The sequence below is a fragment of the Erythrolamprus reginae genome, chromosome 3 (genome assembly GCF_031021105.1).
Source record: "Erythrolamprus reginae isolate rEryReg1 chromosome 3, rEryReg1.hap1, whole genome shotgun sequence".
NCBI classification, from domain to species: domain Eukaryota; kingdom Metazoa; phylum Chordata; class Lepidosauria; order Squamata; family Dipsadidae; genus Erythrolamprus; species Erythrolamprus reginae.
Genome location: NC_091952.1, coordinates 116,896,196 through 116,911,966, shown reverse-complemented (window position 1 = coordinate 116,911,966; position 15,771 = coordinate 116,896,196). Strand labels below are relative to the sequence as shown.

At 38.2% G+C, this 15,771-nt stretch overlaps 1 protein-coding gene across 1 annotated transcript in view; it reads right to left on the bottom strand.

Moving 5' to 3' along the window:
- COL11A1 (collagen type XI alpha 1 chain) overlaps nt 1–15,771 on the bottom strand; it is a 308,095-nt gene that overhangs the window by 263,419 nt on the left and 28,905 nt on the right. The window contains exon 3 of the mRNA XM_070748567.1: nt 1,766–1,979. Within this exon, the coding sequence (XP_070604668.1) occupies nt 1,766–1,979 (214 nt within the window). The remainder of the gene's footprint in view (nt 1–1,765; nt 1,980–15,771) is intronic.

The following is a 15,771-nucleotide window of genomic DNA, read 5'->3' as shown; positions in this document are numbered from 1 at the left end:
GGGCAAGTGCCTGTTGGGCTGAGTGTGTGTTTGCTTTGAATAAATTTTCTCCTTTGACCAAGGCTGGGCACAGAGTAAATACAAAACTCCCAGTTGTGGATCAAAGAAAGTGGGGAGAGCTGGGAAGTGTGTTTCTCAATTGAAAGTGTAAGGAAAAATGACTGACTCTAGGTGAGATGTACAAAAATACAATGGACAATCAATAGATTTTGAGGATTTTGTACCAGAAACATTCACTGTCCTCAATCTATCCCATTGACCCAGTTCAAGATTAAGGTTCTCATAGTCAATCTCAGTTGCAAAGGTTTTCCAGTGAGTTTTCTATTGGTTTAAATATTCTCCCATAATAGAGGGAAAGGGGCATACAAAAAAGGGCTCTGTAGTGAAAGCATATTTATTTTTTGCTAATTTTATTTATTATATATACTGTATATTTATTTATTAAAATTACATGTTGCTTGTATCTTTCAATTATATTGTGTTTATTTGTTTCTTATTATGACTTGATATTAGTAACCTTATTCTATTCTATTCTATTCTATTCTATTCTATTCCATTCATTTGGCTTAAATGTTGCCCACTGCAAACTGACAGTTCTTAATTTATGACCTAACGCTTAATAATCCATCGATAGGTTTGGCCTGTAAGGAATCTGGCCTTTGTAAAATATTGCATTGTTCCCGCCCGCAGTCACACAATCACATTTAAGCCATTGGGCAACTGGTAAATCTTTATGACTGATTGCAATGTCCTGCAGTCAGGGAATTGTGTTTTGCAATGTTTTTTGCTGATTTCTTGCCAAAAAAACCCTCATTCAGGGGTATAGATTCAGACTTAGGACCATGTGATTTGCTTAATGATCACTGTAAAAAACTGGGTCTGGTCACATGATGCCTTGATATGCAGCAATAACTTAACAACTAAAATTCCGGTTTCAGTTATGGTCATAAATTGAGGACTACCTGTACTACTGGGGTAATGTTGAACAAGATGGCATGTTTATGGGCTCTAGCTAGTCCCCTAATTCAAATCAAAAAAGTCTGGTATCTTCATCCTCTTAAGGCATAAATGAGGTCCTATTGGGAAGGGAGGATGACAGCATATTACCAAGCACCTATTGAAGGATGGAGAAAATAGGAGAACATAATCTAAGTGAGGGATCTCCAACCTTGACAACTTTTAAGACTTGTGGACTTCAACTCCCAGAATCTTTTCTGGCTGAGGAATTCTGGGAGTTGAAGTCCACATGTCCTAAAGTTGCCAAGATTAGAGACCTCTGATCTAAGTAGTATGCTAAGGGCAATAGAATACAAAAAGCAAGGCAGAGATGATACACAATTATAAAAGGTAACAAAGCAGCAAGAAGATACTAATGGTCATATGCCAAATATTCGAGTTGAAACTCTACTGAAAAAAACATCCATGCAAAATTTTCTATTTAACTTAGTGATTCCCAAATTTATTCTGGCCAGGCCCTACCGTAGCATCTCTAAAATCCTGATGCTCCCCCCCATGACATATAATACTAACTATTGAAAAAGTAAAGTCCTACTCACATGGAAGAAGCCTAAAAGGTCATTAATTTGGTTTAAACAAGGTTCCAATTGTCCCCATTAAAAACCAAATTGCATGCGTGTGGGGCATTAGCCCCACATTGGGAACCACTGGTTTAACTCATCTGGTAACTGGCATCAGTAGCCTCCATTGATAAGATATTCAAATAACTGACATAGACATCATGAACTTTCGATGAACCTCTACTTACTTTCCATCAGCAATATTGACCGTACCAAAGATGGGATAGTCTTCTGGGGCAGGCTTTCCATTTTGATCTTCAAACAGGAAGATAGGAGACCTGCCAACCTCAATGCCAACCTGCTGAATGCCGTGTTCATTGTAGATCGATAAAAGAAAGGACTGGACTCCTTTTTTAGGTTTTATTGTAAATAGAACTGAAAAGTCTTCAGGAAATTTTCCACCTGTCAAGAGAACAATCCAGAGTCAAAGATCCAAAGAGTAAAAACCCCCACAATTTTGGAACACTTTTTAATTAGAATGGGCATCAGACTTTGTACATTTTCTGTTTAATTCTGCAAATTCCATTGTGGGAATATTTCTCTTTCAAAAGTACTGTGCTTTCTTGTTTTACATTTCACTTAACTTTGGCCACAGTGTAACCTACACAATATTTCCATTAACTTTATTTCAGTCTTATTAAGATTCCATGGGGCTCATACACTAAGTATTTAAATCATTTGAAACTTAGCATATCAAGATCAGTCTAGATCCATATTATATTCATTCATTCATAAATACTATCTACACCATCATACATTTAAAAAATGAATTAAATGTTTGTGCAGTTTTTCCTATCAATGGTATTTTGTGTGCTTCTTTTATGTGCTTCGATGCAAACTTCCCCATTTCCTAAATTTTAGGCAGCTAACACTAATGCTCATTTTTATACATACATTCCAAAATACATACAGAAGTTCTCATTTTTGTACACTTTCTCAGGGCAAAACTAACTGAAGCTAAATATACTTTATGAATTATGTATCAGTTTGTTGCAATAGAACCTGTCTCTTTACTTGTATAAAAGAAAACTGATTTGTTTTAACATTCATCAAGATCCGTGATTTCGGTAGAATTTACTTCCAAGTAAGCAGCAATTGCTGTCAGTTTACAATTCTAAATACAAACATATGGAAATAAAATCCAGTGGAATGAATGGCATTACTTAAGAAGAATAAATGTGCATGGGATTGATAACATTTGCCCTAGTGGTTTAGTTTGATTTAAGAAAATCCGACATTTCTGAGAGAATATGTATTTATGTGGGTTCTAAGAAGCAGATTCAAAGTATAATTACAAAAGGAAACAGCAAAACACACTGATGTTATTTCAGCACATGGCAAGAAGACAGAATAATATGCTTTATTTAATTTATTTATTTATTTATCACATTTAGAAACTGCCAATCTCCCTCACAGAAGGACTGGGCATAGGCTTGGCCTGCAAAAAAAAAAAAAAGGATGGATAGAAGGAAGTGGAGGGCAGATGTGTAACAATTTAGCAGAAAGATAATTTAAGCCCACAAGAAGAACAGTAAGGTCATTACAGGCCATAGCCCTTGTAAGTGATGGTATGAGTATGTGAATCTCCCTTAAATAGAAAGTACACAAGGGAATGAAAAGGTTTTGCTTCTTCGGTGTCTATGTTTTGTCCATGAAAAAAGAGTTATTGTTTAAATAGGAGTGTGGGACAATAACAAATGTAAATATCTCCTCTAAGGTTAGAATCTTCACCATGTTGATCTAAGCAGTAACTTAGCTAACTATCTTGAAGAATTACTGGTAGCCCACAATTTACAGCCAGTTGCTTAGCAACCATTCAAAATTCCAGCACACCAATCTGGGGTTCAAATAATTGCCCACCTCCACAGTCACATGATCACACTTTGGATGCCATGCCACCATGTTTGATTACGGTTTTGCCCCCCAAAATGACATTTATTTCTGTTTTTTAGCAAAACTATATCCATAGCAAATCATTTATTCCCTTAACAACTGCAATGATTTACTTAACAACTGCTCCAAAAAAAAAATCATAAAACTGGGTTGGTCTTATGACTGACCTGCTTTGAGTTACAGATAGGCAGATTCTATTACAATTGCAACTCGAGGGCTACCTGTAAATTGAGCCGTGATGGTGCAGTGGTTAGAATGTAATGCTGCAGGGTACTTCTGCTGATTGCCAGTAGCCTGCAGTTTGGCAGTTCGAATCTCACTAGCTTATTGTTGTTGTTTTTGGTATTGTTATTGTTGGTAGTAGTAGTAGTAGTAGTAGTAGTAGTAGTACTCTAGCTCAAGGTTGATTCAGTCTTGCATCCTTCCAAGGTAGGGAAAATGTGGACCCAGATTGTTGGGGGCAATGTGCTGGTTCTGTAAACCACTTAGAGAGGGCTACAAAGCCGTCTCTATATACTGGGAAGCAGCATATAAGTCTAAGTGCCATTGCTATTACACTGGTCTTGAAATATTTTAGTAGACGAAAGGAAAGCCTCAAGGGCTAGAGTGAAAATCTCTAGGTGAAAACTGATGTTGGAATCAAGACAGCTTGGAAGAAGTAGTTAGGACTATCATCAGTCAATTTGTTTCTACCACTATGGTTCTCCCTCAGCATTATTGCCATCTACTTTTAATACTCTAGTCATCGCTGCTGTTGCTTCCAAGACAGTGGGATGAGGTCATCCATAATAGCTGTATGGTGAGCAAGGTTAGTCTTGGCTGGAGTTTCATATTTTTAGTAATGTTAGGGTGAGGGATATTTACTATTATAGGGCTCCTTTTTTTCATATGTCAGCATAGTTTATAAATAGCTTTTTTTCTATTATGCTGGTGATTTCATTTTGATTCATCATGAAAAGAATGAGATTATGTGAGCCAAAGCCCAAAGGTTTTTTTTCCCCAGACTAAATTAATAGCCTGTATGAAATTGGTTGTTCTTAAAATAAGCTATATGTTACGATTGTCTTCCATTTTTGTAGCATGACTATCCCACAGCTGGAGAAGATCTTTTAAAAAACAGAAAGAGTATATCATTTTTTTCCTAGAGAATATTTTATTTTTATTTTTATTTTATTCATTTGTCCAATACACAAATACATAGGAAGAAAAATAGACATGTGGTAATATATATGAGGGTAAAAGTGAATTTAGAGGAGAGGATATATGAAAGGAAGAGAATATATATGATAGGTGAAAGAAAGGAAAGACAATTGGACAGGGGGTGAAAGGTACACCAGTGCACTTATGTATGCCCCTTACTGGCCTCTTAGGAACCTGGAGAGGTCAATCGTGGAGAGTCTAAGGGAGAAATGTTGGGGGTTAGGGGTTGACACAATTGAGTCCGGTAATGAGTTCCACGCTTCGATAACTCGATTGTTGAAATCATATTTTTTACAGTCAAGTTTGGAGCGGTTCATATTAAGTTTGAATCTGTTGCGTGCTCTTGTGTTATTGCAGTTGAAGCTGAAGTCATTGACTGGTAGGACGTTGCAGCATATGATCTTGTGGGCAATACTCAAATCGTGTTTTAGGCGCCGTAGTTCTAGGCTTTCAAGGCCCAGGATTGTTAGTCTATTTTCGTAGGGTATTCTGTTTCGAGTGGAGGAGTGAAGGGCTCTTCTGGTGAAAATGGAGGTGGAACAGATGATGGTAATAGTTGTCTCTATTTTACTAATGGAGGGGAAGTCAGGAATCTTGTAACCTTGGAAGTACCAAAGTTCTTCAACTGATCCTATCAGAAAAGCTCTCAAACTCCAAGAAATATAGCTGAATTTACAGTCATCTAATGAAATAAGAGCATTAATATCATAAGCAAAACAAAAAACAAAAAAAGGTAAGGCAGTGATCTTGCGTAAAAATCTGATTGCCTAGGGTCTCATCATTATTCAAGCAACATCCTTCTCATTGGTTTCAAGCTGTTAGCTTCTCTGCTAATTTGAAAAACTATCTCACCACATTGCTTCTGACTTGCATGGTTTTGATTCCCATAGCAGAGCTGCACCGAAAAACAAAACTGTAATTCTAATGTCTATTTAACTGACATTGGTTAACAGATTGGCTGGTTCTATTTACTTATTTCTACTAGGATGGAATGGTAGAAGTGGAACCCCTAGTGAGAGATGGTAACCAGCGGCCGATAAGGTCCCACAGAGTTGACCTTCTCCGGGTCCCATCGACTAAACAATGTTGTCTGGCGGGCCCCAGGGGAAGAGCCTTCTCTGTGGCGGCCCCAGCCCTCTGGAATCAACTCCCCCCGGAGATTAGAACTGCTCCCACCCTCCTTGTCTTCCGTAAACTACTTAAGACCCACCTATACCGCCAGGCATGGGGGATTTGAGACACCTTTCCCCCAGGCTTATTATAATTTATGTTTGTGCTGTTTGGTTTTTAATTATGATAGGGTTTTTAGTTTTTTTTAATATTAGATTTGTGCCAGTATAATATTGTTTTTATCGTTGTTGTGAGCCGCCCTGAGTCTTCGGAGAGGGGTGGCATACAAATCTAATAAATAATAATAATAATAATAATAATAATTATTATTATTATTATTATTATTATTATTATTATTATTATTACCTACCTGTAAGTAGCCATGTAAGTTGTCATCACTCCATTTTGCTTTTAATGCAGTTATAATCTGGATTATGGATTGTGGTGGATTATACTAGATTATATGCAGTGGTCTTGTTTAAAGTGGTGAGAGGATTTGTAAGTACACTTGAGAAGCATTCTTCTCTTTTTTAATATTTATAAAATACATCGAAAGGAAGCAAAAAAGAGTTAAACAACCGGGGTTTTTTTCCCTTTTAGACTGTCTTCAGTTATAAGAGTTTAGGATTTTAGGCAGTTGGGCTACAAAACAATTTGTATTTGAGCAATGTACAATTACCTGGGTCCACTCATTAAAGTGGCTTTGTAGCATTGAAGTATTACATGCTCCGTAAATTTCCAATTATTTAAGCTCCTTAAAACCTTTGTAAATGAGCAGGGGCTTAAACAGATTATACTTATGGAAGACTTTGAAATAAAATTACAAATCATTTGAGCTTTCCTGTGTCTCTGGATAGGCTTATGGGCGTTTGATTTATAATCCTTTTGATAAGGATGGCAAAAAGTTCAGATGATATCACACCACTAGCTGCAATGGGAATAGGGTAGCCCGGAAGACCAAGTAGAGATACGGCTGAGGTAAAGAGACCTACACTGTATTTACAGCTCATTTTACCAACCATTCCACTTTAAGAAAAAGGATTCTGTATTATAAGATCTAATTTGCACAAAGGAAGAAAAAGGAGTTGGCCTTAAAAAAAAAAAAGGGAGGTAGGGGCTGAGGGAAGTTTCAAGAATCCTACACAGCTCAGCACCTGCCTTGTCTGAATTGTTAACCTCATCCAAAAGCTATGCTGAGAATGCTTAAGGCAGGGGAGCTTTGATTCATCCAGTCTAGGCATGTGCTTTCAGTCAGATACAAGCAAATGATAGAAACCCTGCAGGAAGTCCTTTTTACTGTAAAAAATGACCTTTTCCCATGGTTACTGTCAACAAACAATAAGTACAGGTAGTCCTCGACTTGCGATCACATTTGCGTCCAAAATTTCTGTGTTAGCTTTTTGAGTTTTGCCTCATTTTATGATCTTCCTTGCCAACGTTGTTGCAGTTGGTAATGGGGCAACCCAGTTAAATTAAGTGTGCCTGGCTTCCCTGTTGACTTTGCTTGTCTATAGGTCGCAAAGAGGGATCACCTGACCTTGGGTCACAGCAATGGTCATAAATATGAACCTGTTGCCAAGCACCACATGATCAGAGGGAGGCTGCGAAAGTCATTAATTGTGAAAAAACGGTTGTCACAGTTCACAGTCTTCAGTGCCACTGTTAACTTTAAACAGTCACTAAGTGGAACCAATGTTCCTCCTAAGCTGCGCTGTGCACTATAGCGCAGGAGGTTTGAGACCTCCGCGTAGCATTTTCCAATTCCAGCGCAGATCCATAACCATCCGTGGTAGGTAGACGGTGGGGAGTTGGGAGGGGAGCGCCAAAACTTTTCTCTGGCAAATGTTGCACGTACGCTAGTTCCCCATTCTGCTCCCGGCCCTCTCCAGCTTCTAGATCAGCAGCTGGCAGGCAAAGAGCCATTTTCTTCGGGGAGGCCAGCCCCCTCTATCACCCTCCTCTTGGCGCCGATCATTCATCCTCCAGCAGAAGGGAGAAGGAGGAGGAGGAAGAAAGGCAACCTCACAGAGGGGAGCCGAGGAGGAGCAATCCGTGCTTTCATAAGCTTTCCCTACTGGATGGTCAATCTTTCCCTGCTGGATGGCAATTGACCATCCAGCAGGGAAAGCTTACGAAAGCACAGATCGCTCCTCCTCAGCTCCCCTCTGTGAGGTCACCTTTCTTCCTCCACTTCCTCCTTTGCCTGCCGGGCTCTGTTGCTGCCACCGCAGCCGCACCTCCCACTGGAAGAGAGCCTGCTTCTTCCAGCGCCTCTCTCCAGATCCTGCAGCTCTTGCTTCTGGATTATGACGAGAGAAAGAAAAAGGGAGAGGAAAGAGAGAAAAACAGAAATGAAGGTGAGAGAAATGAGAGCAAAAGGGAGGAGAAACAAATGAGAGAGAGAGAAGGAGGGGAGAGGGAGAAATACACAGAAATGAGAGAGACCTGGAGAGAGAAGTGGAGAGGAGGGAGGGAGGGAGGGAGGGAGGGAGGGAGCGAAGGAAGGAAGGAAGGAAGGAAGGAAGGAAGGAAGGAAGGAAGGAAGGAGAAATGAATGGAGGGACAGAGGAAGGAAAGACTTTTTTTTGGGGGGTGTAATTTTTTCCCCTCTCAACATACATTCAAACAATACAGTGTACCATCTAATTTTCCATGAATAAAATGTAGTATTTTGTTAGTAACTAATATCAATCATCCAAAACATTGCAAAAGTTTTTTTTCCTAATTTTGTCATCCAATTACATACATTTTCTTTTAATTAAGTTCCCACCTTAATGTTCCTTCAAAAAGTACACCAATTATATTTCTAAATTATTAGCCATTATGCCAAGTGCTTCCTTCTTTCTTTCTACATTTTTTCTATAAACCAAGAAAACCTTGTATAGCCAATCAGATGTTTTTAAAAAATTAAAAACAAAATATAAACATATACGTATTTCAGACTTCTTTCCCCTTCTAAATAGTACATTTACCTAATCCCAAATTTAAAAATTATTTCAGCCCATCTAACATTTAGCCAATTAATACTTATCTACATTTCTTACTTAATTATTAATCTTAAATTTCAGTCAATTTGAGGAAAAAAGGGGGAAAAAATCTAAATATTCTCTATTTTCAATCAATTAAAAATAATTAACATCATTAATCTTCCCAACAATTCTAAATTCAATTCCATTCATGCATTAATCCAAATCAGTATCACCTACTACATATCTTATTATAATCAATACTTTTAACTTTATTAAAACAGATCAGCAATTCCTAAATTCATATATCTAAACAGAAAAAATAATTAAAGTTTAAAAAGAGCAAACAAAACAATACCCCAAGCTTAATCAACCTTTCTCAACCTCCAATGTCTTTAATCTGAGCAGAACTTTGAACTGAACCCTTTTCTTTTTTATTTTTTGTATCCCCTTTTAATCCCCTTTTCCATTTTATTCTTTCTATTCTTCCTTCTAGGAAGGAAGGACTTTGTTAGAAAAATAAAGGGGTTCTTGGATCAAATTTTGGACACTTGACAAGTTAGTTAGGTGTATTAATTTGGGAGGATCAGGCAGAGTAGGCATTATTCAGATCCTATTGGTGAAGTTGTGTCATTTGGGAGCTCTAGGAAGAATACCTTTTTTGTCACAGCGCCTACTTTATGTAACAGTCTACCCCGGGTGTTATGGATAGACATAGAATGTATTGGTCTTCAGAAGAGCAATGAAGACCTGGCTTTTCTCCCCAGACACTGGGGCTAGGATGTTAATGGAGAATCGATATGACCGATATGTAAAGCAAATGAACATTTTAGCGGCTGCATTTAATTCTTTTTTTAAATCAATGTGTATATTTGGTGATCATTTTATTTCAGTTTGCCACCCACAGTTCCTCTGGCAATGGACGGCTGTGTAAAGCCGTTTAATAAAATCAATTAAATTCCAAAGCCAAATGCTCATTATGACTATAAAACCTCTTAGGTCAGCTGGGATTCTCTGTGTTATTAATACTTTATTTTAATTTTTTTTGGCCCACTGCAGGTATTACAATTTTGACAAATGCTGTATCACTGGGCGGAGTTTTGACAGCATCCTTTTCAGCTGATTCATGAAAACAAAAAGTTGTGTTTGGCCCGTGGATGATTTTTCCATTATTTCTGCAGGAGCTCAGCCTTTTGGTGATAATTTATAAAGAACTGAAGACCAGTAAGAAAATAGTTTGCCATTAAAAGTGCCATAGGAAGCAATCTCTAATAGAAAACCTGAGCAGATTTTGGCTGTAATACACAAAATAAAATGACATCCTGCATGGACACACTGAATAATTCAATATCTGTCAGCCACTTTCCTAAATTTTATATGCAGAGAAGCTTTCCTTTTTGTCTCGAAGAAAACAAAGATGTTCTCAGGTTATATAACCATTTGTCTAGCAACTGTTCAAAGTTACTGCAGCATTGTAAAAAGTATCTTATAAGAGGTCCTCACACTTACGGCCATCACAATACCCCTGTGATCATAGGATCAAAATTCAGGTGCAACTAGTATGTATTTACCATGGCTGCAAAGTCCCGGGTCATGTGACTCCTATCTGCAACCCAACCAGCTTCTGACAAGCAAAGTTAATAGGGAGTAACCAGGTTTGCTTAATGGCCGCTTGATTCATTTAACAACTGCAATGATTCCCTTAACAACCATAGCAAAAAGGGTAATAAAATCCAGAATGATTCAATTAAGAATAGTTATCAATGAACATTCTTTGACCCATTTCTGTTTATAAATCAAAGAGTACCTATAAATAAAATTCTCTAAAGAATTTAAAGGACCATAAGATACTCAATGGAAGCATTATTTTCTAAATGTTTGGGAGTAGATACATCAACTATACTTTAAAGAAAAACCAGAGCCAGTTCAGGATGATGCCGGTTCTTAGTCTCTGCGACTCCAGAGCAGGAGTCAGCAACCCATGGCTCTGGAGCCGCATGTGGCTCTTTCATCCCTTCGCTAAGACTCCCTGTTGCTCAAAATATGTGTCACAACTGCCAATGTGCAACACCCACCAATGTGCAATTTATTAAGCTTTTTGACTCGTGGTAGGCCAATCATGGATAAATCTAAGAAAAGAAAAGTTTCAGAAGAAAATAGAATCTTTAATTCAACTATGTACGCTAGTTTGTGGCTGCTCAGGAAATAGTTTTATTTTCTGTGGGAAATGGATCCAAATGGCTCTCTGAGTGTTTAATGTTGCTGACCCCTGTCCCAGAGTCTGTTCCTCAGAAACCATTATGTGCAAAAGTTCCCACTTGCCAGATAAAGGATTTTGTTACTGGGTGTGGGTGTGGATACAAATATTACTTGTATTATACAGGTAGTAGGGACATTCAAAGTTAAACGGCACTGAAAAATGTGACTTATGACCATTTTTCACAGTTATGACTTTTGCAGCATCCCCCATAGTCCCATGATCAAATTTCCAATGATTTGCAACTGGTTCATATTTACGATGGTCACAGTGTCCCAAGGTCATGCGATCACCTTTTGCGACCTTCTAACAAGGTCAATGGAGAAGCCAGATTCACTTAACCACAGAGCTGCTAACTTAACGAATGCAGTGCTTTGCTTAATAACTGTGGAAAGAAAGGTTGTAAAATGGGGCCAGGTTCACTTAACAAATGTCTCATTTAACAACAGAAATGTTGGGCTCAAATGTGGTCGTAAGTTGAGGATACAACACTACATTTGGCTTGCTGCAATTCTTGTAGCTGTATTGTTGGACAGTGTTCCCAGCATTTTTTCCCCCAGTGGATTAATGAAAGTTAATTGAGTTTGGTTCTATGATAATCTACTACACACTCAATAAAGCTTTGGGTCTCCCTTTAGGTAAAGATAAAGGTACCCCTGCTCATGAATGCTAGTTGTTTCCAACTCTGGAGGTGGTGCTCATCTCCGTTTCTAAGCCAAAGAGGCAGCGCTGTCTGAAGACAACTCTGTGGTCATGTGCCGCCATGACTCAATGCTGGAGGCGCACGGAGCACTGTTACCTTCCCACTAAAGTGGTCCCTACTTTTCTACTTGCATTTTTTTTTAATGTGCTTTCCTACTGCTAGGTCGGCAGAACCTGGGACACATAATGGGAGCTAGGTATTTGAACCGCTGAACATCTCATTGACAAGCTCAGAGTCATGGTCACTGAGCCACCATGTCCCAATGGGTCTCCCTTTACTGAAGTTCAAAGTGTCAGGAGCACTCATAAGCCAATGGAGAAACTCTCTCCCTCTGTTCTGAAATTTTGAATTATTTAGCTTTATTTGGCATAGTGTGAACATTTTTCTTTCAACGGGCTTGGTGTGAATTGATAAGACTGTAAATTCAGAGCGTTTGCAACATCTGCTGTGTATTCAGGAGCACTTTAGCAGGCATTTGAAACCTGTTTCAAATGTGACGGTTTCTAATGTTGCTGAACAACAACACCCAGCAGGTCACATCAGAATGATCAAATACCAGTCAATGATAAGTACATTCAGTCTTCAAGTCCAATCTCTGCTTAATATTGGATCTCATTAGGCTTATAAATATCATCCTCTTGTGTCCCATTATGCACTGTGTAAGCACAAGCTCCTTCTCCTAGAGATAAGACTTAGGTATTAATAATTGCAACAGAAGACTAGCATTGCTTCAATAACAGGCAGAGCAAACCACAATGCTCATTCATTTTAATCTCTAACAAAAGCTCCTATAAGTGCTTCTTAGGCACTTATATACAAGACAGCACTTTATCATGCCCATTTCTCATCCTGCTCTCGTGATGCTAGCAGGGACTTTGGAGATAGATAAACCACCACTGATCTTACAGCTATTTGGCTATGATTGTCTAGGTTCAATGCAAACTTTCTGATATTGTACTGTAGAAGTTTTGGTTCTAAATACAGAAGCAATCTAAGCAATCTCCTACTGTTTTTGTCTGTTACTGTCTTAGACTAGTATGAGCCAGAAGTCAATAACATAACGTCATTCTAACATTTTTGCTAATATGGTCATAAGGGCTCCATATTTTAATCATCCCCTTCAGTTAAAGATGCATGGGTTGGTTCCATCCCAGCCTCCTTCAGTTTGCATTTCATTCATCAGTCTACTGCATACCATTCTGACATTAATCTACCAATATTTTACAAATGCTGTGCAGAATGTCCAACTCCAACATTTTTATATGCATTTTCTCATGAACTGCGCTTTTCTGGATCTATTTAATCCCTATAATACACCACAGAGAGAGAGAGAGAGAGAGGAGAGAGAGAGAAAGAGAGAGAGAGAGAGAGGCAGACAGACAGACAGACAGACAGACAGACAGACAGACAGACAGACAGACAGACAGACAGACAGAGGCATATTATTTGATCACAATTACAAAATGTGAAATTCAAAGTACCACTACATTCCAGGTCAAGTCAGCTCTGAATGCAGGTCAAACTTAATGGTATGTGAGAATAACCTCAGGAGGCAGGAGAATGAGTTAGTCTAGGCCAGGGACAGGCTAAATTGGCTCTTCTATGACACGTGGACTTCAATTCCCAGTATTTCTGAGCTAGCATGATTGACTCAGGAATTCTGGGAGTTGAAGTCCACATGTCATAAAAAAGTCAACTTTGCCTACCTCTGGTCTAGACTGTAACTCATTCTCCAGCCTCCAGAGGATATTCTCAGAAAATGTCTAAGAAGGGACATCTGGGGGGGGGGGTGTTTTTGTTTTAGGGTAAAAGTAATTACAATTACTAACTCAAGTCTTTTTTAAAAAAAACCACTGGTACAGAGGGAGAATGGAAGACATTTTGTGTTAGCTCTCAGTTCTGAACACATTCCAAGTCATTGTGCACCACATGAAAGGGGACATCTGTCCTGCTCTTCTCTGCATTGGCTTTAGCAGGAAGCCTTTCTTCTTGGCTCACAGCTTCTAAAAGGCAACACCACAAGGGTTTTCAATGACTATGTCACTGTCACTGCCATTTAAGGCTGAGGGGCAATTACATTTGAACATCCAGTCTTATTGGTGAAAGTGAGACCTCGGGACAGAGTTTTAGAAAGTAGAAAAGCATTGCTTAAAGCACAAGAGCTCAAGGAGTTGATTTAACCAAGTTGGTTAAATCAAAGCTCATTTTCTTTGCCAATCATTAAACAGAAGCTGTGGCTTTTAATGGCTTTTCTTATAGGATGCATTTGTTTAAATGGCCATGGGCAAATACACCTGAGAAAAATATGATGAGCAATGGCTATGTGAACTGGCTGATAAAGATACACTGGAAACATTTAATTTAGAACTCAGCTACCAGATTTTGACATGATCAGTATTGCTTATATGAAAAATATAAGTATATGGATAAATACGGATACAGAAAAAAATGTAAGTCTAAGAGCTACGCTGTTAATTAAATGAATATGAAGTATATGAGCTACTGTATATGTATGTTAACGATAAAATGGATTATTAGACTTATTTTGGAAAGATATAAGAAGGAGGTAAATGAAGTAGAGAAGGGAGGGGGGGAAGGAGAGGAAGGAAGTAGGGAAGAAGGAGAGAAGGAGAAAGAAGATAGAGGGAAAAGAGGGAGATAGAGGGAGTGACATGAAATATTGGGGGGAAACAGACAGGCAATAATTATGGATTATTGGACAAAAATGTATAACTATGTATATTTTAATGATTGATGGTAATATGTATGGATGTATAAATAGAGATTGTGAAAACATTTTTTTTAAAAAAAAGAATTCTTACATGACACCTACTTTTAAAAGAATGTCAGAATGTAGTGATGGTTGACATTAAAGCACAGAGGAATGGAAAATGTTTAAGGCATTATTTCATCCAGTATCACAACATGTCAGGGAATAAGAAACCTAAATCCTGCTACCAGAATTTACAAGGCTGGCCACTTTTCCAATGTGCTAAAAAGAAATAAGTAGCACATACGTGGGTTTAACCATTTTTCTGTCCCATCCTGTCCCCTCCCCTTCCCACCCAACTCCACCCCAATTCCTGTCTTAACTGTGACTGGAAACTTATTCTTTTATTGTAATGTTTAATATTTGGGAAGCCACAACAATGATTAGGGGACTGGGGAATAAAGCATATAAAGAATGGGCGCTGGAATTGTGTTATGTCTAGTCTGGTGAAAAGAAAGACATGATAGAAGTGTTCAAATATCTCAGGGGTTGCCACAAAGAAAAGGGAGTCGACATATTATCCAAAGCACCTGAGGGTAGGAAAGGAAACAATGGGTGGAAACTAATCAAGGAGAGAAGCAACTTAGAAGTAAGGAGAAATTTCCTGCCAATTAGAACAATTAATCAGTGGAACAACTTGCCTCCAGAAATTGTAAATGCTCCAACATTGGTTTTAAAGAAGTGATTGAATAAACATCTGTTTGAAATGGTATAGGATTTAAAGCCTGGCTCACTTGTATGCTAGTCCAGCCCTCTTTCAGAAAAAGGCTGACCACCCATTTGTATTAAAGAAATAAAAATCATCTGGGCTAGGATAAAGAATGTGTCAGTTTCCATTCTCTAAAGAATCTCTCTGGAAAGAATCCATCTTAATAATATCCCTAGAGATTCTTTAGGCAGGTTTTGTGCTCTGCCCTTAAAAGCTTTAATCAAACTTGTTTTCCAAAATTCTTGTAGATTCTCTGAATGAGCGTAGTGTATGTATATACATCATCTATTCTGCCAAAAAACTAATCAATGCACTAGATTTCAGGTCTCAGTTCTGCTCCCAGTTCGGCATGAATAATTCCAAAGATTTTTTACAATTGGCTCTTGCAAGCCAGTAGAAGCCAGCTTCAGCACAGCTCATTGCATATTGACTGATTATGTGCCATAAAGTAGATTTTGACTTCTAATGGCCACACAGAGAGATTTTCTCCATGAACCATTGCATGTACATATTTATTACACAAACCACTTGGAAATGTTATAATCAGAATAAATAATTTCAATGAAGAACCAAATATGCATTCCTT